The following is a 25612-nucleotide window of genomic DNA, read 5'->3' on the forward strand; positions in this document are numbered from 1 at the left end:
TTCCCGCCCGCAAATAAGAGCGCGCCAACAAATTGTCGTGCGTACTGGCGGCGTTCTCTCTAAAATCCGGGTGGCATATACGCATACGTTTGCACTATACATATCACATACCTACATACAATATATATATATACATACATTTGTAAAGAATTTCTAGAACGCGCGACTCGACGTCGTCGTCATCGTCATCTTCACGCAAATTTCATTGACCCATTCCGTTTTACAACGATCGTACGTCGCACGATCAGCCGGTCATTCGATATCGTGGATATTATTATAGTTTATTACCTATTTAAAGCCACGAAATCACATAAATAATGTCATCATTACATAAACGGTGTACAGAAGGTGGCCTGTACTATCATACATCAAATATACATAATATATAAATAATATATTTAATTTATGGTACTGTATCTTTAATCGGAAGGCGCGCTAATACGAATAACTTCGACGATATTACCGTCTGTGTTAGTACTTGTATTTAAAGCGCGGAAATAATTCTGTCAAAAAAATATGAGACGTCTGCGATCACATACATAACTATATTATACTGTGGTATTATAATACTTGAGCGTCAAAGTCGCGGACACTCGACGGTGTGCACTTGTTATTATAAATTTGTAACATGCGCGCCTATACAGAAAGCACTACACAAGGATACCCACGCAGATACATTGATACTCGAAGAATATTCGAATGATTTTATAGTTTTTAAACGTCGTTACAGCTCGAGGGATCTAATCGTACATTGCACTCGGCTATTTCTCCGAAACTACGAGTTTTGACTACGAGTGGCATTTGACTGAAAATAAATCGATCGACCCGCGAAAGCTAGCTGATATCATATCCACCTGCTATGTTTCATTCGACACGATCTCACTTCCGTCGCTCTGTTGCTCGTTACGGTTTTCAATGCGATACACGCAAATCACCTATTTGGCTATTGGAAATATCCGTCGCGTCAAGTCATCGATACGAGCGACATAATATATCATCATTACAAGTATCTAACCATAACGATACGTGCGGTGCGAACTTTTTGTTTACGTTTTTCGCGGCGACGACGATAGGTACCGACGTCCGTAATAATATTATATTATTATAGTAGTAGTAGTAGTAGTAGTAGTAGTGGTAGTAATAGTATCGTACGTATTATTATGGTACGCTCGAGCAGTGGACCGATTCTTAGCGGGCGGCGAGGCGCGCGCGGGAGAACGGCTGTGACCTCGCCACGGTCGGCGGCTGCGGTGATGTCGCGCGTGTTTGCCACCAGGCGGCGGGCCGGTCGCGGGTCCCCGGCCCGACACTACCGCCGTCGCACCACGCCGGGCGAAAACGCGTTTTTAAAAAACTCAATTCCGATCATTCCTGACATTCCGATCCGCGCTGTCGAAACCGCAGCACGCACACTCTCTCACTCACACGCACACACATGCCCGCAAACACGTACACTACACACGCACACTGACATGAGCGGATATTATACACTCGGCGTAGAGCGCGAGCGCGGGCGCGTGCGCACGTATATGCCGCAGTGACGTTCCCCAGCCCCGCGGGACACCACAACCGAATCCGTTTGAGAACAGGTAAGTCCTCCGGTCGGGATCGTCGTGTGTATTCAAATCGATTACACCAAAACTGCACTGTCGTCGGCATAATAATAATAATAATAATAATATTATTATTGTTATCGTTATCGTTACTTCTTCTACTGCTGCTGCTACTGTCATCATTTGTCGCCGATAGTTTTTTTTTCCGCGGTTGTCGCGCGATCGTCGCATAATCCTATCCGTTGCGGTGTATAACGATCGATTCAATAACATATTATTACATCGCAAGCGCCGTCGAGGTGTTCACATTCCGGTCGTCTCTCTGCAGCAGACGGCGAAGACAAGGACGCGCGGAAAATGGAAAGCGAATCGCCGTTAGAAGTGCTGTCCAGAGCGGCCACGATGTTACACAGGGAGGAGACGGCAGCGGCCGCTGCTGCGGCTGTGGTGGAGTCGTCTTACGCCACCAGTGAGTACCACCGCCTAACTACCCACTTACCTAGATATATACGTACCGAGGTATACTCGGAACCGCGTTTGTCGCAGATCTCTGTCGATACCGTATCCTTGTTGTTATAAAGTTAATCACGTTGATATTATATTATGTACGACAACGTGTACCCCGGTCCGAGTGACAGACGTCGTGTAATTATTTCGATTAAAAACATGAAGTCTTTTCGGCGAGAAGAGATCATACTTCATCATGGCACGCGTGCTGTGAGTTTCCCCAGTTTCCATGGCCCGAGAAACGTGCGCGCGTGTTGACGGGGTTGTGTGCGGCTTACGGGGTCGCTGATGTATTGAGCGGAGGTTTTTATTATTTTTATTCACGACGTCCGACGATGAGCGCTCGCGCCGGTATCCCCCGATCGTTATCGGTCGGGTCGATTTCTCCGGCGGGCCGTCGGTTGAGTTGCCTATGCCGTGCGCCCCGTCCGATCGAATTCCCCCACGAGGTCATACAATTCTGTCCGCCTTCAACCGCGCGATTGGTTTTTGCGACTAGGGTGTACGATCCACTAGCGCCTGACTCGTTTTACCAAAGCCGATTCAGACTATCACGACGGCGGCGGAGAGTCTGTAACAGTATTTATATTTTGTTTATGGCTTGTATGTATATTTTTAAATACATATGTTACATATTATTATAATACTAAAATATATAAGTAGGAGGTACTAACTACTAAAAGTAAATAATATGGGTAGCATCTCAGTAGAAAGATAAAAAACAGCGAGTAAATAAAGTTTTTATTGTTCAGTGATTTTTAGTTTTGTTTATGAAGTCGCTTTTACTTGTGGAAAAAGTGATCTAATCATCAATTTGGATGGGGTTTCTTGTAAAAAATTGGATCTAGTCGGTACTTTTTGGAGATTAAAATTAAAAAAAATCTTAAAAAATTAAAAAAAAAGAAATGAAACATTTGATTGGTAAAACTTTTTTAAATTATATTCTCGATAAACAAGTACGTATAGCACGTATAAATTATTTACATCTATTCAAATTCAATTGTTGGTGTCATCCTAATACAATTGTCAATAAAAAAACATAGCAGGTTATCGGTCAAATACTAATCAATAACACATGCATATGGGAATGAATATATTTTTTATACGTGTAGCTATCTAAATGAGACTATTGACGATAACTAAATCAATTTGTTCAACATAGCATACTATTATGTTATATTATGTGTTTTGTTTTAAGCTAAAAAACATGAAAATTATAAGTTGATTTATTTTTCAATGCTTTATGTAAATATAATGTTCTAGGTGTGTTTTTTTAATAATTTCTTCGTTTTATGAAAAAAAATTGTTTTACTATATTTATCATTTATATAAATCTTTGAACTTTGAAATTTAATTATCATTGCAACACAATCAAAAATAAAAGCGATATGTTTTTAAAATAACATAATTCGTCGATATATTATATACAGTAGGTTGAATTAATTATTGCTAAAAACATAGGATTTATTTTATATAATAAATTATTAAGTATGCATATTTATATCATATATAATTGTTATTAATTAATGAATCTGTAATATCGAAAATGTCATTGTGTTTAGTAAAATACGTAAAAGTATCAAGTTCTCTCCCCTCATTATTAATGTTTTTAAATTACAATAAAATAATTTATATCGTTATTTTTCGCACTGGCTATGAGATATACTACATTTTCAAGGTACATCTATTAAAATTGAAAATTGCTTACCTACATTTTTAACTATTAAATAATTAGCAAATGTCTACGATTTTGATAAATTTTACCTCCAAATCTTTGTATTTTTAATATTTTGAAATGAAAAAATAAAAACAATATTTGCATTTTGACTGAGTTTAAAAAACTTATCTAAAAAAACGAATCAGATATAAACTACTCATAATAAACATGTCTTGCAATATCAAGCTTTTTTACTCCCAAACAAAAATTTCATTATGTATAAATTTAAAAAATAAAATAAAAATATTCATAATACATGCATATATATTATATACATATAAATATTATTATGTATTAATATCAACAGACTTGGCATAAACATACACTAGGTACGCATCATTGACCATATTACCTCATGTATAGTATGCAGATATAATTTAAATAAATAATTAGGTACCAACATTTTCTTCTTAATCTTTTATCCAAATTTACCAAAATGGCAAAATCACAGTTTTATCTCATTCAATTTGCCAAAAGTTCAAACAATAAACATGCATAGTAATTTTAAGTGTGATCTCAAAAACTATTTTATAATATACCAATATTATTGGAGAGAAAATTTATATATTATGAGTCTTAATTTAAATTGAATGTTAAGTAACATATATTATAGTATAGTAAAACCACTATTGTGATAAAGAAGTAACATAAACTTTAAACAAATTAATTATAGTTTTGATAATTTTTGAACTGTTAGTTGTATTCTGTTTATTAGAGTTTAAATTATTAGTTAAATAATTTAATACGAGTACATGTTGTTTGACGATTTATTTCTTCTTATTTTTGTTGTATTTGTGATATTATATTTTGACTTGTTTTTCATAATATATGGTTAAGTATAGATTACAATTATAACTGTTATTGATTATTGTCTATTCTATTATTTCTATTAAAATATACATTAAACCTTAATTAAATAATCTTCGAATAACTAACAAACAAATAACTGTATAGATATAGTCGTTTAATATACACTTAATAACACTTCAGTGATAAGTGACTAAATTGTGTATAGTGTTGCCGTTACCATTTAACCAAAATGTGTGATTAATACTAAATAAATAATAATTAACGTTTTTTGTACATAACTATAGGAATTATGTTAATAAGAATTTTTCAAAACATAATAAAACACCATTTTTGAGCAATCAAGTTTTAAAATAATTATACATTATATTTTATAAAACTAATTGGCTAATTATAATCTATGTCTATCTATTTAATATTATCAAATAGAATTATTAATTTAAAAATATAATGTTAAAAACGCAAGCTGCATACATAATGGTGCATAAAAGTTTCAGTTTGTCCTTAATTGATTTAATTTTTCTTAAATATTTAGGTACATTCAAGTTAAATATTATTTATTTTTTTTTTTTTGATACAAATTTTAATTTTAATTAAGCAATCATGTATATGATATACCTATAGGCTATAGTGAATACAATTCTATTCCAAAATCTTTTTTTCCATTAAAAGTGTACGTACTACAAGTTCTATTCAATATATTTTTTGATAAACATAAATCTTTTATGTTTACTTCTGTGACATATAGATTGCGTTGTGCTATTCAACATTAAACTGTTCGTAGAGAGGATACCTACTGAACTATATAGTCAGAGGGGACGGGTTCATACTGTCGGAGCAATAATTAGCACTTATTGCAGTCGTCGAAGGACGTGTGTTAATTTCGTTATTCTGTATTCAATATTATTATATGTGTTGTGCAAATATACACATTACATTGAACTACTTAATCACTGTTCTTAAAAGTATTTAATTATTAATCGAAAAAAAAAATTAAAATTCTATTTAATTTTTTAAAATAAATTATCTCAGATATTGATAATATTAATGGTACATAAGTACATTAAACAAACAATAATTATTATGGATTTATCCATGTAGGATACAAACATATTAATCCCATATTTATGAATTATCCACTTTTTTTATAAGTAAAATTAGGTATTTAACTTTAGATTCTAAAAATTTGTTAAAATGTAAATAATACTAGTGGGCATTAGAAAAATGTTTTAACACTACTTTTTCTACTTATTAAGATATCATTTTCATTCTACGTTTTCCTTATTTTGTGCTTGTAGTTTTACATAATTCAATATGTAGATCGTGCCACGTGGTATACACCTAATATTACATAAAATGATGTATTGATAATTGTAAATTTCAATTATTGGTAATGTTAGATATGTTACACCAATAACTTTGTTTTAATGTATAGATTTATGATATTATATACTTTATAAAACTATAACTGTATAATGAAGAAATTGTTTTTCGTAGTAATTAAAAAATATTAATATTATGGTGTACACGGTTCGCTAGAAGTTTTAAAATTACGTTTGTTGATGGTAATATCTTGGATCTGAAATAATCAGACAAATATCGTATCTCGGAATATCCAATATCTAAATTTATGTATAAAGAATTTAATTAATCATGTTGTTACAAAAAATAGATGATGTAAACAGTAACAGAACATGCAGGGTGAGAAGTGTGAGAACGTTTGTTTGACTGACATCATGAGTAGTTATATATTTTTAGCGATTGTCTCTGTACATTTGAAGTAATTGACTTTTTTGCTATAATTTTTATTTAGATACGGTTTAATACTCTGTAGGCATATTGTAGTAAGAGTGTCAATGATTTTCAATTAGTTTATTTTTTTATTTTAAATTCAGACAAAGATAAATACGGTAATAGAATAATATACCTTGTGATTTAAATGTATTTAATTGGCCTGATTTCTCTGGAAATACAAATGGTTGGTGCTTGTCGCGTCCTTAAAACATCAATTGGTCATACTTAGTTTTAAAAACTAAAATTGTTAACGATTTAATAAAAATATCTAACATTAATTAAATGTGACAATTTTTTTCATTAGTTGTTCTCTTTTTTTGATTTTAATAATAGGCAAATACAATTATATTTCTATGATAAATGCACTAATATAGCAATATTTACAATTAACTTCGATTTTGACTAAATGAATAATAGATAAAAATAATATAAGATTCAATTATTTTACGTAATAATATCTACAGAAGTTTTATGGTACAAACTATATATATATATATAATGGCTAATTAATGATTGTATAAACAATTCGTTTACGCAGTTACGCATGTACAACATTTACATAAAAGTGAATTAATATGTATAACTTATTCTTAATCTCCAGGTCATATTATAAATTATTTATTAAAAATAAATGTACCTAGATACCATGAATATTTATGTTTTTATAGTGTATGTCTGTATACATTACTGGTTAAGCACACGACGTGGGAATCTTACAATATAAACATTTTATCATTATTAAATGTAAAATTAATTAATGGTATTAAATTATATGATTTGTTTAATTTAATTTATAAAACATATAAAAATTACCCAAAACACACAACCGATTTCAATTTTGATTTTGCTAATGTATGTAATTTGGTCTAACTTAAAATATAGGATAGTTCATATCTCGATTTAAGTAAAGTATGAGTGAGAGAGAGAAAGAGAGAGAAGAAAATAATAATCGGTTTGATTTTTGGATAGTGTGTCTGATATTGTATTATAATTATAATTATAACTCTAAGACATGGATTTAATAATTTTGATTTTGTGGCAACAACTGATAACGAATGATAGGCAGAATTATAAATTTTTATAATTTAAAATAATAAAAATAGTTAAGAATTAACATTATCTACCTCATTTATAAAATTACATTTTCATGTTATCAATTAAGAATTTAGTAAATAGTTTAGTATAACATTAATTCAACGGATTATAACAGCCACAGCAACGCATGGTCGGATCAGCAAGTTACATATATAGGTATATATTTTGCAAAACTTAGCAAGGTTATAAATTATAATGTTAATCCCTCTTTCGAATTTGCTGATACATTTATTTTTCAATAACTGACTAGGTAATATAAAACTTACGGTATATAAAACAACAGCATTTATAGAAATAAATTATATCGTAATAAGCACGTTTATTATTCTAAAAAAATATGTCAATTGCTAGTTACACTTGGATGTTGGCGGATGTTTTCTTGGTTTTTTTTTTTAAGTCGTTGTTTTATCTACTTTAATGATTACGAGACGGATAATAGTATTTCATCCTATAGTTTCCGATCGACCGGCTTTTCTCGGGTGAAAGCGTTAGAATATTCCGATGTAGCTGTTACGTTTTTTTTTTTTTTGTTTGTTTGCACTCCTGGTAGTTATAACTGTTTTCTTGCTAATTTCCTCGGGGAGTAGCAATTTAAGTGCGCCCACCGAGTACAGATTTTTCGCTGATTAACGATGACTGTAATCTGTAAGTTAGAAAAAAAAATGTAAAAAAAAAATACTCAATCGAACGAAAATTACTGATTTCTAGATTCTTGATATATATGACTTCAACCGGCTTATTTTTAACGTGATTTTTACTTGTGTATATACTGTGGGTTTGTAGTTGGTAAAAATGTATAGCTTTCTAAAATATATATGTTTATTTTTTTATTTTTACAAAGGGCCACTGAAAAAGTATTCGAAATATTTTAAGGTCAAAGCCTTGTGTATAGATATAATATATATAATATAAAATAGAATGCCAAATATTTTGGTCTTTCCATTGTGGAAAATGTATGTGTTTAAAGTCTATGCCAAACAACTAAGACAATTATGAGTGTAAACGCCTACCCACTAACACAGTCGCCCTGTCTGTTTTCAAGTTTAAAAGTGCACGCCACCACCTCATGTATAATAGGTAGGTACATCGTACATATTATCCGCGCGCGACGACAAAATTATTTTGGACAAGTTCCAAATCATTAATGAGATATTATAAACAAAATGTTTATACACTGTATTACAATGCAGACAGTGTTTTGCTTAGTCATATGCGAGGCCATCAAGGAATATAATATTTCTTGTAATATTATCATTACTAAATACTAATTACTAATAGTCAATATTAATAACGTTTATGCAATTTAACTATTATGTATATAAATGTACGTCTTTATAGTGTGCTCTTGTTTTAAAAATTTAAAATAACTATAAAAACTATAAAATGTTTTTACTCTTAAATTAATCACTCATTTTCAATATTTTGAATTTTCTTTTGACGATCCTTCAAATAGTTACTGTGCTGCATTGTGTTAAATTCAGATTTGCTAAAAATATACACGTTTGTTTCACGTGTAATATGGTTTTAATATTTAATTTTAATATGTCTCCTAATCAGTAATAATATTTATTTTTTTAACTATTTATACGTACAGGTTTTAGTTAAACTTATCATAGCTTATACTTACTTTAGATGATACCTTATCAATTTTTAACATATTTTTTTAAAATATTTTATTAAAGATTTTCGAATTATAAATTAACGCCGTTGAAAAATTGTATACATTCATAATGTACATAATTTAAATTTGTAATAATAGAATAAATTAATATTATGTAAAAATAGCACACATTTTTTTGCGAGCAAAAGATAAGCATTATATTATGTTTGACATCTCTAATTTTAAGTTCAGCAGAATTGCTTTGTATTATGTTGCCTTTATATTCCTTTAAAATGATTCATTCATTAGTCATGTCTATTAGCGTTTTCTTCGTATTTATCTATTAAAGAATAACGATACCACAGCTTAAAATTTAAATTATACTTATTTTCATTACAAGAAATAATTAAGCCCATTATTTTTGTTTTTTTAAATGACATATATAATTATATTTAATAATATATAATAGTAGGTATGTATATAATGTATGGATTGTATGTTCAGATTTTAAGTTCTTAGCCGATTACGAATACAAATATTAATTGATTTAAAATATTTAGCTTTAATGATACCAAGCTAAAACAAACATGACTCAAATTTCTAATCAATCATTTACTAACATGAATATATCCCCGCTGGAATTCTTCCATTGATTCAAGTTTTAATATAAATTCATTTTTTAATTTTTAATTAATCACATTATTTCTTCAACATATCAATTGATCTAATCCCACATATTTTGATAATGTTGAAATTAGTAAATTGTTATAAAGAGTATCAAATTAATCTTATAATAATATTAATGAGGGTTTATTAAATTTCTATTATACGCATACAAGATACAACAATATCATACACACGCATACACTATATACGTACACGTAACTTGAGTTATTTATTGTAGATAAATTCGCACATTAATTTGTAGTTCATAAATGAGCCGGGCATCAATTATTAGAATATGTATCAATTTTGGAGTTTGACCCCGACAATTTTAAATTGATATACACATAGTATTGCAGTGTACGGTAGGTACTACGTGAACGTAGTATTTTATCTTGTTGGCACTTGCAATTTTACATCAATTATTACATAATTGACGCATAGTATTTAATATTCATTGGCCAAAATTGTCCACAAGTAAAAGAGTAATTACTTACCTTTAAATAGATAATAGGTAAATGATGAGTGGTAACCAATAGTTATGAACTTCAACTAACGACTTTGTTGTTGTTTTCTTGAAACTTGAAATTCATGAATGGTTTTTACATTTACATGATTTATTAAAAACGTTAGTCAATTAAACAATCGTTAATTTTATATTAGGCTAATCGATATCTTTGCGTTAACGAAAAAATATTTCTAACTATAGATTTTAAAATAATATAGATAGATACGTCATTGTTTTTATAAATGTATAATTAGTATTATACTGTACAGTGTACACTAATACAATATTTTTCTTATAGGATTTACATATAAAATAAAACGTTCGAAAAATGATAAGTAGGGCTCGAAAGTTATTGCATTTGTATGTTTTTTTTTTTTTATTATTATTAGATTTAATCCTAAATTAGTTTGAAATTAATTTCACGACACTACGAAAAAAATATTAAAAGTTTATTAGTGCATATTTTTGCATATATTGTAATTTTGTAATTATAGAGCATAGTTTTCAATCTTATTATTTTTTAGAGCATAATTATTGATTAATGATTGTTTATAATACAATTTGAAAATTTGACAATATTAAAAAAAAAAACTTTTTAATGTATATTCATTTTTAGGGGTTTCTTTAGATGTTTTTGTATCGAGTTTTTCAAATCCATAGTTGGCATACAATCTCCCGGATTTATTAATAAATACTTAATATAAATTATAAAATATAAAAAAACTTTTTAATAAATGATTTGTGTTTTTGAAAATTGTGAAAAAAATAAGTGTATATTTTTAAAGTATATTAAGTTTCAAGCCGCCCTACTATTAAGTATTTACCTAAACATAATATTACGTTACCTTTAAATGTTTTTTTTATCAATTTGCTTGATATTAATGTGTATAGATATGTGACCTATCGTATTTTTGTCTGACGTCTGTGCCGGTGATCACTGATCATGTATTAAAAGTATTAAAATATTTCTATATAATATTATGATAGATTCTGGAGTGTAAGTGTATATTATAGTGTATGTACAATGTACATTAGAACTTTCACTATTTTTAGCAAAATTATATTAATATTAGACGTCGTTAAGGGTGTTACAATTGTTGTTATAGACAACCGCGGAAGAATTCATCTATGTATTGTAAAATATTATATTCGTTAAGTTCTGTTAGAATATTCCATTTACATAATATTATTATTAGTTATTACACATTTTTCGTCGGAAGCGTTCAAAAACTACGTTTTCCGATTGTCTGTCCTTTGCGCTGAATACGTAGGTTCCGTATACTATACGCGTGTTTTATTTTCTAAAATATCATATTATATATCGGACGTCTCGATCGTAAAAATCTCTGGGCGTTGTAGGTACAGAACTAAAGCAGAAGCAGCTACACACATTCACACACACCACAGAGCTAGCAAGTGCGCGTTTCCGAATTCGGTTCCCACACTGATTTACGATGACGACGCGAACCACCTTATCTTAATCGTCTTTTGCTACCGTCTCTGCCGCGCATACCCGTACGACTAATAATCGTGTTTTATAATAACATGGTACATCGCGTGTACACGACAGTCGCCCGGGGCTCTTTGGCGCGGGTATCGTCGGACTCGACGATGGTAGTAGGTCCATTGCGTTTCGTGCTGTCTGGAGTTCTCTATAGTGGTGTGCACTGGTCATCAACACACGATTTAATTGTATCATTTTGTGATATAATATTACCTGCAACAAACAAAAACATCAACAACAACAATAATAATAACAAGCCACAGCGTGCGTGTCTATTCTTGTATTGTAATCTCGAGCGTTATTATTGTCGTCGTCGTTGTTGTTTGTCGTTCCCGCCCGAGAGGGGAGGAAGACGATTTATAATAATATATAATAACACGGTAGAATATTATAATAACATAACATTTCTATACGGTCGCGAGCGTGTGTGTCTTATATAAACGCGTATAACATGTACGAGAATGATGTATGTACATAATAAATGGGTACGTTTAAGCCGGAGGCGTTGTAGTTTCCGGTGAACCCTTTTTTACATTATTTATCGTGCGTGTGTGCGCGCACCTGTGGAGCACGGGTCGGGGTGCCCATTAATGAATACGGCGGAGGACGCGTTCGCGGTGTACTAGCGCGGGCCCTCCGCGCCCGACCGGACGCCCCGCGAACGCTTCCTGGCCGTGGCGGCGCGCAACCGGTTTCTCGCAGCCGCACCATGAATGAACCACTGCGGCGGCGGTGGCGGCGCGGACAATCTTTAAAAGCGGCGGCGGCGGCGGCGCGACGACGACGACGACGACGCCACCGCCGACGGTCCGCGGCCGCCATTCATCGTTCGCGACGCGTACGGTTCTGACACGCACCGTCATCGCCAGCGGACTGCCATTATAAATAATATTAATATTATTATTATTTTGTCGCTCGCACATTATTGCCAATAACCGTTTCTCACATTATTATCGCGTTCGGCTCGCCGTTTTGGTCTCGTCGGTTACGATTCATCGATCGTCCGTTCCAGGCGATATCATAACGTACAGTATACGCGTTAGATCGGGTTATGAGCCTGTGCGTCATGTTCTCGAGATACGAACAACACAATCGTCACCGGGACGGCCGGAACAACAAGGCGGATCGGACCAGACACCTTTGGCAGCCGTGGGTGGAGAGGGCTGTTGACTACTTTGACGGTGAGAAAAGGATCACGCGATTTCGCGTTGCTTTTACTTCCTTTATGATATATTATATGTATTATTGTATTATTATTGTTTACGCGTAGTTTATCGTGTACACGAAAGAAGCGAGTAAAACCCCAAAACTCGAAATACCGAGGGAGCTAAAAAATTTCAAAGGTCTTGACGTAGTATTGAACTGTGTCGAAGTTCTTACTTAATTGCTGTATGCATACAATATATTCGATGTCGCGTGGTGCATGCGCGCTTTATTGTTGTAACGGGTGATATACCTATTTCGTTGTGCAACACAATTATGTCACACGATATCACATTATAGTGCGTGTTTTTGTACCTATTATTATATTTTTGAAATTAATCGATCGCCTTAAGTAATAGTTTCGTTAATAGGGTTCTTTCTACACACACTGGCTTTTTAATTTACTCGACCGCCATAATATATGATCTTTTTCGTTCGTTTGTTTGTGTTTTTGATGTTGAAATCGCAATTTATTTTCTGTATAGTGTCATATTATTGTACCATGGACAATGAGTGGTTGAAGTGTAACAACTAGCCTGGTTACAATAGTAATTTTTTATTGATGGGAAATTAATTTTTGACTTTTGAAATTTACTCATTAACGAATATCGTGTATGCCACTGTGCCACATACAGAATAATTAATTAATGTAATGTTGTAACAATTTGGTCCACTATAAAAAGTATACGCCAAGTACACTTTTGTCCTCGGTTTATTCGTTTATTTAAATTTACAAGACGTGAAAATTGAAAATGTGAATATCAAATTATCGACAATATGTATAGTTACGTACATGTTATAATAATGGAATAGTATTTGTTTCTCGTGTATTATTTTAACTTTTGAAAAATAATAAATTTGTAAATTGTAAACACGAGTGTGTTGTACATGCACGTGAAAATATTTTCAATAATCGCGCACAAAGTTTACTTTCAACTCAATTTATGCAAATTAAATTCATTGTAATTACACACTTTAGCGTTTAAGTCTTTACTAATCCAATTAGGCGTTTGGATGTACGGTTATTGTGGTACAAACTCATATTCAATGTTATACGTATCTACAATTACTAAACCGTGTGTGACATGCACCTGAAATAAATTAAAATATGAACCTGATTCCGATTAAAATATTCTGTATGTTGTTATTCACTGGTATTAGACAATGTTTCTTTAATATGGTAAAATATCAAAAGGGATGATTCTATTGTATACAAAAACTAATTCACTCCCCACCCTATGGGTGTGTCGTATGTACTTAACTAGTACACTGTGTACAGACCATTTCTGTATGTATTATAGACGACTGCCTAATGTTGCGTGATAATCAGATTATAAATTATATTGTTACAATAACGTTTGAATATTTAATTTAATATTATTCATTCATCGACATTATATGGTACATTATTATTGCACTTTAATATATTTATAGAAATACAAATATCTGTATTTGATTGAAGAATAAATTAACCGTTCTTATACCGGTCGAAAAAATGTCCATTCACACGTTACTATTATTGTTTTACTTTTTATTTAGGCCTAAAAAAAAAAAAAAAACGTTAAAAATACAATTAGACAAAATAACGATAAACAATTACAGTTATTAACTATTTGAAACGGTAAAAAGTGAATAAAATGAATTAGGTCTAATTTAGAAATCAAAAGCTGTGCTTGAAATATGGGGAGCTATAAGATAATTTGTTTATACGATTCATATTTCTTTTGCTAATTCATACTGTAATGTAGCAACTTGAAAGTGCTATGCGGTTTAGTTTTTTTTAAGTTTATGTTTAATATTGTTAATTGGTATATGTGTGTATTTTAATAATCAATTCCAATGAATTGATGCAATGGATAATCTCCTTATGTATATATGTATAATGTAGTACTATGTGTGCATAATCCTCGTGTTTTAAATAAATGTTATCAATTATAATTTTTATTGCGATAGTTGTTTGAATTAATAATTATGCTGCACAGCCGACGAATGGGTCATTCGATTTCAAAGAAATCTATTGTTTATAGCAAATTATAAACTGACGTAAAAAAAAAAATTGATAAATTTGTTTTTATTTTCGATAATCGGTTATAACGGGTTGTATATATAAATCATCATTCATCATAATACGCGAGTGCCGCGGACTATATTATTACTTCGAAATAAAATAATACAAGTTCTTCGATTAACGCGAGTCATCATCTCATGTAGCGTTCAACACGCCACGTCCGAAAGGCGATGGCGTTATGGACTTGTAGTATAATAACAATAATAAAATCTAATATTATTGTAATATATATTTAATGTTAATCACGAACAGGAAACGTGTACTTTGTTCGTATGCCAAGAGTGCGTGTATATGGTCGTCGTCCTTCCGTTCTCCTGCATCGACCCGGACGGGAAAACGGATATAATATAACGACAACCATAATAATGTAGTAAGACTACGTGTGTACCTATATCATAATATAATAGTGATGTACCTATACACACACACACACAAAACTCATCGGTAAATAATATTATATTGTACATGGACAGTATTCACATATTATATAGTTTGTATTATTAATGTAGAGTGGAGAACAAGTTTAAGGCGTACAGCTAAACTATATAAGAATATTATTGAGGATTTTACGATTTGTCGCAAATAAAATGTAATATTCAAAAAAAAAAAAGATATAAATAATGCATGATATTTAATCAAATTGTCAAATTCTCTACAGACAGCACACTCTAATACTGTAGATACACGGGTATGAATGCGGGAGTGTGGGAAATACCAACGTAGGTATATGCGCACGTGGAGTGTAACAATATACATAATAATAATAATAATAAATAACAAATATATTATATGTACCATGTTGAAAAGTTGTATTGACGCGCTGTGACATCTGTCGTAGGAAATTCCTCTAATGTTCATTTTTTTATACTATAAATGACAGTATCGTATTGGGTTGCAATATGTACGTATGAATGTATGAAGTTATGCGGGGCGCGGCGAATGGTGCAGGAAATCTCAAGAACGCTAGGAATTCAACAAGAATCCTGTAGAAATAATAATAATGCTTAATGCGTTCGAGATATTTATTGTGTATAACATGTAGGATTTAGATACGCCGCCACGCGTCTAACGTGAATAGTGGTATATTTTGTATAATTATTAACCATTATTTAGAACCAGTTGGATTAAAAACGCATATAAATTCTGAACGATACGAATGATATACGGCTACAGTAAAACAGAGCGCATGTGACGCACGACTGGATTTTATCCAGTTGCGTATTGGACTTTTCTAAATAAGATTTTTCTGTTTGTACAGATCATTCGAGGGCGCTGTCACTGAGATGTTCGGCGATGGAAGGAACCGTCGGCACTGTCGGAAAATGGAAGAGAGAGAGAAGACACAGGGCCGTCTGCACGTCACCCGTATCACCAACTCCGACGCCGTAAGTTTACATCTACCAATAATACTTATAATCACCGGGATGACTGAATCGTGACCACGGGGTGTAGACCTAAAAATTCGAATATTCTCGGTTTATGATGGAATGGGAAGGTAAAAATGATGACAGTTTTGTTTATTATTATTTTTTTTTTTTTAATTGGTTTACCTGTTTTATGTATTGTTACATATTGCTAAGAATAAGAGTTATCACAATAGATTTTTAAAAGTTTAAAAAATGATATTATTAATTAGCACTGTCGTACTAGTACACTACGGATAAAAACCTTTAAAATATTCTCTTTATATTCCATTAAAATTGATGAAAAATGGTTAATTTCGAAAATATTTTAAATTCCTCAAAATAAAATGTCAAGTATTTAATCAGTAATTACAAACAAATTTAGAATATTTTAAACAAAAGGTTATTTTATCATATAAAATTATTTATCGTCAACAAAAAACATTGAATACCTCAACAAACGATCAAATATAGGTTAAGTATTCAGTAATCTCAAAAATATGTTCAAATATGCAGAATACATATTTTACTATACAAATTCTATGAATAACTCTACAAATTTCTAACATTTATTACCCCTATAAAGCAGCAAACATTTATTAAATATTTAAACTAGTTAAATATTATCTGTGAAAGCACATATGCTGCAATGTGGTTCGATTATACGAACATGAAACAATATATTATTATATCATAAAAATTATAAAATGTATGTTATGTAATAAACAAATGATAAAATGTATATAGTGTATAGTCCAAGAATGAAAAGATAAAATAAAATTCCCGACATCGTGTTACAAGAGCATTAGTTATTTGGTCAGCGTTGAGGTGGTGGCGACGTTCAAACATATAGATTTCAACTTTCCACTTTTTGACTTACAAACAATTATTCGACAACACGTGTATTTGACGACATAACTCTTATTTTTTTTCGAACTTAAATCCATCGGGTAGCTTCCAGATCGATTTTATTTCTTCAGCTACTTTGCGGCGGTGACCCCCCCCCTTCTCGCGGGTTTGGGCTCTATAAGTTATAGTAAAAGAGATAAAAATTATTATGGTCAATAAGGTTCACAAGAGTTTTTCTTAGGAGGGACATTTTTCATAAATCAATTTCATCAAGGAAGGCATTTCTATGCCTTTTCCCCCCGGGTGCGCCACACGACATTTGTCATATGACCTGCAGTGTTGCATCTAGGATTAATAATATATTATATAGTTTCAGAAACTCTCAAGAACCGTTGGATATGACGACGACGGCCGGTTCCAGGGCGATGCCCAAAGAACGGGCTTCAGTGATCATGGCGTCGCCGGCCACCGGGCACAGAGCACCGTCGGCGGCGGCGACAGGCGGCATTAGCGATCCAGTTATCGACGAACATTTCAGGCGGTCCTTGGGCAAAGACTACATGAACGTGTTCGCGCCGGCCGCCGCGCAACGACAACAGCAACAGGCTCCGGAAACAGCCGCCGCCGCACCATCGACCGACGGTGAAGATAACAACGCAGGATTATCAGGTATACTTAAAAATTGTTATTATACGTCATGTATGTCTATTGTGCACGGTGTCCCGATCAGTTATACCGATTGAGCTTACCTACGAGTATATGACGAATATGTTTTTTTGTCTAATCTAAATCCGTCATTGTTATTGAATTATATTATACATAAACTAGGTTAGGTTGGCAATCGGTTAAATATTTTTTGTCGTCGAAAAAAAAATTTGTATAATTACTTAAATTTAAAAATACCTTATAATAACCCAATATTCTAAAAATGTGTCAGGACTTTCATAAATCTACACACATATTAATTCAAGTGACACCGCTGATTCTTACAGAGTATATACGAGTAGACGTTATAAAATGTTCATTATTGTTCTAATTAGTTTATTAAATAAGTACAATATCGCATGTACATGGGACAACACAATGATGAACGATACTATATTATTACACTATTACGTAGGTGATACTTTAATATAGGTAACTACGCACAATATTATCATTTATTTTCATTACATCGGTAAACTCCCATCCCACTGGATCAAAGCTTCTGCAGATATAACTTTCGGGGACACGTATTTAAAACCACAGCACGGTCTGATATTATCTACGGTATTTGATCATCGGACGAAAATACCGACGAGGAAACGTCTAAATTGCGTTCTGGCTACAAGACAACTCTATTACAACGATGTACAATAAAATAATAATATTAACGTCCAACATTTTTGTAAAACATTAATAATAAAAAAAATGTATGATTTTCAGCGGTTGACGATCATTTCGCCAAAGCTCTGGGCGACACGTGGGTAAAGCTGCAAAAAGAAGAATACCAAAAAAAGAGAAAAGAGACAGCGACCGCCGCCGCTGATGGCAGGCAAAAAGTGAACGTATACGCGGCGTGAGGGAGAAACCCGACAGGAAAAACAGAACAAAAATGAGATAATTTTAGGGGATTTGTGTTATATTTATATTATAAGTGCAGCAGGAGCAGCCGGATGTGCGCCCGGCTTCGGGACGGTGGGCTAACCTGCGTAGACTACTATTTTATGTATATGATTTTATTCTTTGTACACTTTAAACTTTGTAAATAAAGAAAAAAATAAGTATTTATAAAAAACTTTTTTATTAAAAAAGTATTAAATGGTTTTATTAACTTACAGAAAAATGTATCCAAGACCTTTGAAAAAAATCGAATATTCGATTAACAAACATCATGAGAAATTAAAATTATAGAACAGAAAAAGAAATTAATTAATTAAAAAAAATTATATATATATAAAAAATTTTCATTAAATGTAACAAAAACAGTTAGTCTATTAGTATTCGTTTGATGTAGGTACTTCAAACGAATCACGAATAACAGTAAATCTAATAAAAGTATATATATTCATAGATAATAATAAGCTCGTTTTTTTTTTCGCAAATCGAAATATATAAAATTACAGGCGATTGTCTTAGTATAGGTAGTCCACGAGCGACAATCATAAGACCGACCGCGAGTGTATTATATTAAAATACAAAATCAATACGTTTCACCGTGGGTTACATAATTTCAATAAATCAACAAAATTGTCTTTTAAGTAACTTAGCATACTATGAGCAAACGTGCGGTTAAATCGACGTTATCGCGGACGAGTTTCAAATTAAAAACTCATCACGCGGGAATTAGTAATTTGGCGTCGATCAGCGGCTGGTATGCAATTTCTTCTTTGCTGTTATACAACTCCACGCCAACGACGTCGTTGTCCGATTCGCTCTGTAAACCAAATGTTTTCGACTTTCATTATTAATTACAATTTACGATGGATTATACACACGGGCAACGGTTAGGAATTTAAAAACAATATCATTAATAACGACGACGTACGATTCCGACGATCTTTAAATTGATGCCCCTCAACGTTTTCGACAATTTATCAACGACGTCTTTGGCGTAGGCGTCGTCGCCCAGTCTGACATTTACCAGCTGACAGTCGATCGTGAACATCGGGAATTGGAAAAGCTCTGCGGGACACGGTCTTAGACTGTCGGAAACGGAAGTAAACCAATGTTATCACACAAATAGCATATTGTTCATCAAACAGACTTGTTGTATAATAATACAATATTTAACTGCAAACGCGGGGCTTACTTTTTTTTTATCAACTTGATGGATATGCCAAAGTCGACTAACAACACCGAGTTTCCACCATTTTCAATGATACCGCGTTTCCACAGCCCGTTGTGAAAAACGACGACAGCACGGCCTGGAAAAAAAAAAGTCGCACGATAATCATTGTTATCGATACAAATGATACAACCATTAACGCAGCCACCAATGGAAGTTATTGACGAGACGTGCGTAGGTGGTAACTATTTAGTGTTGTATATATTTTGCTGTTTTATTATTTTACTTCAATTTTTACATTTAAGACATCGAGGGATATTAAAACGCGTCCGAGGTACACAACGATACGATGGAATTATGGAAACGATAGACAATCCAAATTACGGTTGTACAAAGGGTACTGTAACCAAAAAATAAATTCTCAATACAAGTTTAATCGTCATAGAAGGATTAAAAACCAATGTAATTTTTAGTGAAACTCTGTAACCAGCGAGTTTATGAAATCATTCGTTTAAAGAAAATAGAAATACTAAATCCAGGATCATAGTTCGGTCAATATAACTGGTGGCAGAATCTATAGACACAGTCGCAAGGTTAGGTCAGGCGGTTAAGCAGCCGGTGGGTTTTCAAAATTATTACTCATTACTTATTTTAATGTTTTGAAGATTTATTTTTAATTGAAAATATAGGTCGATTTATATTGTTTATTGTAAAAAAAAAAAAATAAAAAAAATAAAAATCCAAGTAAAATAAAGAAAATCTATCATGTTATCTATATTCTTTAAATATTATTAAAACGTGAGGCGATTTCTTATGACAGTTATATCTGAAGTTCTACAAGACTGATTTTCATGATTTCTTATTCTAACATAAGTACTTGGTGTGCATATGAGCTATTAAAAGAGAAAAGTCCAAAAAATTAATAATCTGAATAGTTATTAGAAGTATTAAGTTTGCCGTATTGTTACATAGCGACATTCGTTGACGACACCGGCTGCCACCAGGATAACCCCCATTACTCCTACACCCACTGCAGTTTGTAGTACTGCTGCACTATTGTGGTCGGTAAAACCCATAATAAATACGTTTTAATAACACCGTAACCAAAACGTGTGAGATCTTTTGAAAAATTAAAAATACAAATAATACCGAAAAACAAAAATGATACAATAAATGTAGTTTATAAAGAAATTCTGTAATAAATAATAATAATAATAATAATAATAATAATACACAAATATATTAAAATTTTCATGTAACTATCAATTTCATTATGTTACGGGAAATATTTGTAGTTTTTTCCATATTATGAATATGTTATGCATAGGTAATTAGCGTGTATTAACAAACATGGGGACCCACTGGGGGAGGGCAAGACTAGGCACTTGTCCTCCCCTAAAAAAAAAAAAAAAAAAAAATATGATTTTATAATAAGTATTACCATTTTAGATAATATCTAATTAAGTACCTAAAGAGCATACAAATTATTTTTTTCTTTATCACTAAATAAGGATTTGAAATAAAAAAAAAATACACACACACACAAACAAACACATATATATATTATATAGTCGTATTGACGATTATGGTAGATATATGCAAGGTTAATCACAGATTAAACATTTATATTTAGTTAATATTTTGAGACTTTTTGCCTACCCCTAAAATTGAATCAATGAGCGCCAATGTTTATAAATGTTATTAAAACTAAAGAACTTAAATTAATTTCCATTTTATGTTTTTCTTAAACATTAATGTAATTTTATTATAACATTTAACATTTATAACTATATATTAATCGTTCCTATTTTATTTTTTTACTGTAATCCGGCAGCAACGGATAATTTAGTTCTATAAAAATAAAATTTTAATAATAAATACCTGTTATTTATATCGATATCTAATACAATTTTTATCAAACCTCAACCGATTAAATATTAGTTATAACTAATAAATAAAAAAAAAAATGTCTTTTACGACCCTCAGCATAGAAAACTGATCAAAAATAAATATTATATTAATGAATTATGGTTATTATGTGCTTAAATGGTTAAGATGTATTTTTATACTATCATTTTTAATTAACAATGTAATATTCATCGGACTTCAGTACTCCAAGTGAAACGGCTGCATACTACCTAGTTGCGTCACAAAGATATCTGCGAAGAAAAGTCTAATCCGAATTTCCTGTAGTCTGTATAAAGATGGGATGAAAAATGAAGTTCGAGATGTATTATTTGATATTAAAAAAAAAATGTGTAGTTAATTGTTAATATAATATAATCAGGTCGTAATTGGTAAGTACCAAAAAAAAAAAAACTCGAACCACGATTAAGAAGAAAATGTTATCACGGGACGCGACTAGTAGTCGCCCGGTAAAACTATCCCCCCTTGTGGAGGCCAGGGTCATAAATCATTCTATCCAGAAATGCACATCACGCCCTACCGACTTATATACGTTAAGTTTCATATACCTGGTACGACGTGGTCGAGTGGTGGCAGAGTGCCGCATTTATCATATATCATGTTGTACATTTGGTTCTTGGCGACGCTAAAGTCGGCACCGCCGATCTTTGTTATCATCAACGTGAAGCTAGTTGGTCCGTTAATGCGGCACATGGTGCCCTCGATTACTTCGTTGACTTCCAGACAGAACTTCAAGTAATCGGATTCCTCGCCGTCGTCTAACATCACCGCTGATGTGTTCAGCGTACTAACATTGTTCCCTTGCTCATCGTCTACCGAATACGTCGTCATCATTGTTGCATTGTCAAAGATTGATTCGTACTCAACGTAAGTTTGTCCATCGTCGTCGTTGGTCTGTCCACCGTCGCCGTTGGTCTGTCCACCGTCGCCGTTGGTCTGTCCACCGTCGCCGTTGGTTTGTTCACTGTCATCGTTGGTTTGTCCATAATCATCGTAGTTACTATCATCAGTCGCGTGAAAATTATTTTCATCGTCCGGGACCAAATCAATGATCGACGACGATACATACTCGAAGAATGCAAATTTGTTTGTCACCAGATATTGACACACGTCAATATGGTCTTGAATTTCTTTCATAAACTTGATCTAAACATTTAAAGTGCACACTATTATTACGACAACTATACGTATTGGTGAATGGGTATGTATTTGTTTTAAAGGGCAATGCGTTTCACATTTTTTTTTATAGTTTCGAGATTTTTGCCTTGTTAGTCGTTACACGTTGGTAACGTTTTATCGAGTTCTAGAAATTCTACTACATAAATACCCAGAAAATGTAATTAAAAATTATATTTCAAGCGTACTAACTATTTAAAATTTAAATGGATCACTTTTAGTTTCTTTTAGCTTTAATACAATGCTTCCAACGATCTTGCTACTTTTTAAAACACCTGTGAAATTCCTCCATAATTATACTCTTTGCTTTTCTATTGCATTATGAATAGTTTTGTTAATATCTTTGAATCTCTGACCTTTGAGGGTATTTTTTAGTTGATAAAAAAAAAAATCACAGGGAGCTAAGTCAAGTGAATATAGTAGGCGAGGTACCAGTGGTATATTTTTAAACACCGAAAATTCACGTATGGAAAATGCTAAATACGCTAGTGTAAAAACCAAAACTTTGATTTCCACACTTCTGGCCTTTTACTGTGTACTTTTTCTTATAATTTTTCTATTACTAAATTATAGAATACTTGATTTATTGTTTGTCGCCTGGCCTGTAGGCATAAACTCTTAATGGACTAAACCAAAAAAAATCGAAAATACAATGATGTTTGACTTGACCTGACGAAATTTCTTGAACAAGGTGAATTTTCTGTCTTCATTGTTATAATTTAAATTTGGTTTAGGTACTATATTCGAATAAAGCCAGAAAAATTAACCTAACCTAGTATAGTATTCTTTATTTTAATCAAAATTTTCCATTTCAATCTAAATTATTTTGGTTGAAATATTTTGTGTTACTATTTAAGTGCAAAACACCATACTGTTTGTAAACCTAAGCATAGTATAACGTAAAATTCACCTGAAATTTAGTAAAATTCATACCAAAATTCAATGTGAACATAATTTTGGGTACCATAACAGTTACTAGTTACTACTTTCTATTTCATCGCTTTTTAATCCAAAAAAGGGAAAATTATTTTTACTAGATTTTTATTGAATTTATCTACTTAACTACCTGAATTAATATAAAACAAATCAAAACGTATAGGTAGTAAAAACACAACTCACTGCATAGATATCGTCGGTTGTCAGACTTTTGTCAATAGTTATTTTACACGTTTTTCCGACAAGCAAGTAGTGTATAAAATCGAGTGACGGTAATGGCCATTTTCCGCTTTTCGTAATCTAAATCAATCAAATAATTTAATATAATGATTATCTTGCATAGTGGTTTCAAAAAATGAAAAATCGTTCATTTACCGGTAAAATAGTGCTGAAGTATCCCTTGACGCACAGTTGAGGGACGTCGGTCATGTACAAGGTGGACCTAAGTTTTTCGTGCGTACATGTTTCGACATTGCCATAATCATTAAACAGTACGGAGAACTCTCCATTTTCATCTTTCTGAAACATCAATTTTAACAATAATTGACAACGCCGTCGTTAATTTGTATATATTAATTGTAGATAACATACATAATTATAATAATATTAGTCACTGTACTCGGTGCCTTTGCAGACAGTTGTCACGTATCATATAATATAAATTACGTTACCGTTTATTCAGATAATAATGTTGATGACAAGGCATTAATAGTTAATATAAGCGATATTGTAGAAATCAAATTTTTTATTTATTATAAACATTTACAACCATAACTTAATATCAACTACTGGTAGACAATGTTGATAATTTTATTTAAAAAAAAAGAGTTGTCACGGGACATCTGGTAGATGTGAAGTATTGAAATAAATTAATATTGAAAGTATTTACAATTAATGATAGCTAATAATTCAGTATGAACAGAAGAGTTTTGTTAGTTATTCGTATTTTTATTAATATAACATTAATGTATACAGAATACAAATACAAGGCAAATAAATATTTTTAAATCAAACTTTTTTACACAGTTGTCATGGAATACTTTTTGGTGAATTCGTATTTTCTGTGATTTCTGATAATTATATTTTAATCAAAGTTATTTATTCGTATTACATAGTAAGTTAGATAAGTTACATTCATAATTCAAAATACGCGAGTTTTTTCATTATTTCGAGAAATCATTAAAGAAAATTACCACCGCGAACGTTCGCATCAGTGGTTACTTTTCATTTTCCTGACTATATAGTATTTACTACGTAAACAAGTGGAGAACGTAATATTACTAATATTTATAGGTACATAAATACGATAACACACACTGCGATTATTTGTAGCTACATTTACTAATTATCACCACCACTGACCATCGTGTTGGACTTTGGACCGTCATAGGTGAATTGGGTTAAAAATTTAAAATGATACTACACAGTGCACAGAAAAATTGATCAACTATTTAAGTAGATAACTTAATGTTATGTACTACGATAATGTGAGCGTACGTAATAGAAATATTGTATCAAATACCGTTTGAGTTTTTT

At 31.8% G+C, this 25612-nt stretch overlaps 2 protein-coding genes across 4 annotated transcripts in view; one reads left to right on the forward strand and one right to left on the reverse strand.

Annotated features, from left to right (window-relative positions):
• Nucleotides 1-1366: 1366 nt before the first annotated feature.
• LOC112594783 lies at nucleotides 1367-19037 on the forward strand. Of its 2 annotated transcripts, none has more exons than XM_025339770.1 (4): nucleotides 1367-2022; nucleotides 16278-16404; nucleotides 17642-17940; nucleotides 18697-19037. In XM_025339770.1, exons 1-4 carry the CDS (start codon nucleotides 1911-1913, stop codon nucleotides 18831-18833), a joined length of 675 nt encoding a protein of 224 aa, XP_025195555.1. In that variant the 5' UTR covers nucleotides 1367-1910; the 3' UTR covers nucleotides 18834-19037. The 2 variants fall into 2 exon arrangements, with proteins under 2 accessions (XP_025195555.1, XP_025195554.1); XM_025339769.1 differs by lacking the exon at nucleotides 1367-2022 and adding an exon at nucleotides 12556-12929.
• Nucleotides 19038-19170: 133 nt separating this feature from the next.
• Nucleotides 19171-25612, reverse strand: part of LOC112594781 (RING finger protein 17-like) — a 56686-nt gene continuing 50244 nt past the window's right edge. Inside the window, exons 24-29 of one of the 2 annotated variants that reach the window (XM_025339765.1) lie at nucleotides 24452-24595; nucleotides 24260-24376; nucleotides 22513-23110; nucleotides 20063-20177; nucleotides 19799-19955; nucleotides 19171-19687 (exon numbers count right to left, since the gene is read on the reverse strand). In XM_025339765.1, coding sequence (XP_025195550.1) covers nucleotides 19586-19687; nucleotides 19799-19955; nucleotides 20063-20177; nucleotides 22513-23110; nucleotides 24260-24376; nucleotides 24452-24595 — 1233 coding nt within the window. In that variant the 3' untranslated portion in view covers nucleotides 19171-19585. Of the gene's footprint in view, nucleotides 19688-19748; nucleotides 19956-20062; nucleotides 20178-22512; nucleotides 23111-24259; nucleotides 24377-24451; nucleotides 24596-25612 lie in introns of both variants that reach the window. The other variant, XM_025339766.1, reaches the window with a different exon arrangement.

The sequence above is a fragment of the Melanaphis sacchari genome, unplaced genomic scaffold (assembly GCF_002803265.2).
Source record: "Melanaphis sacchari strain LSU unplaced genomic scaffold, SCAv2.0 Contig23_pilon_pilon, whole genome shotgun sequence".
In the NCBI taxonomy this organism is placed as follows: domain Eukaryota; kingdom Metazoa; phylum Arthropoda; class Insecta; order Hemiptera; family Aphididae; genus Melanaphis; species Melanaphis sacchari.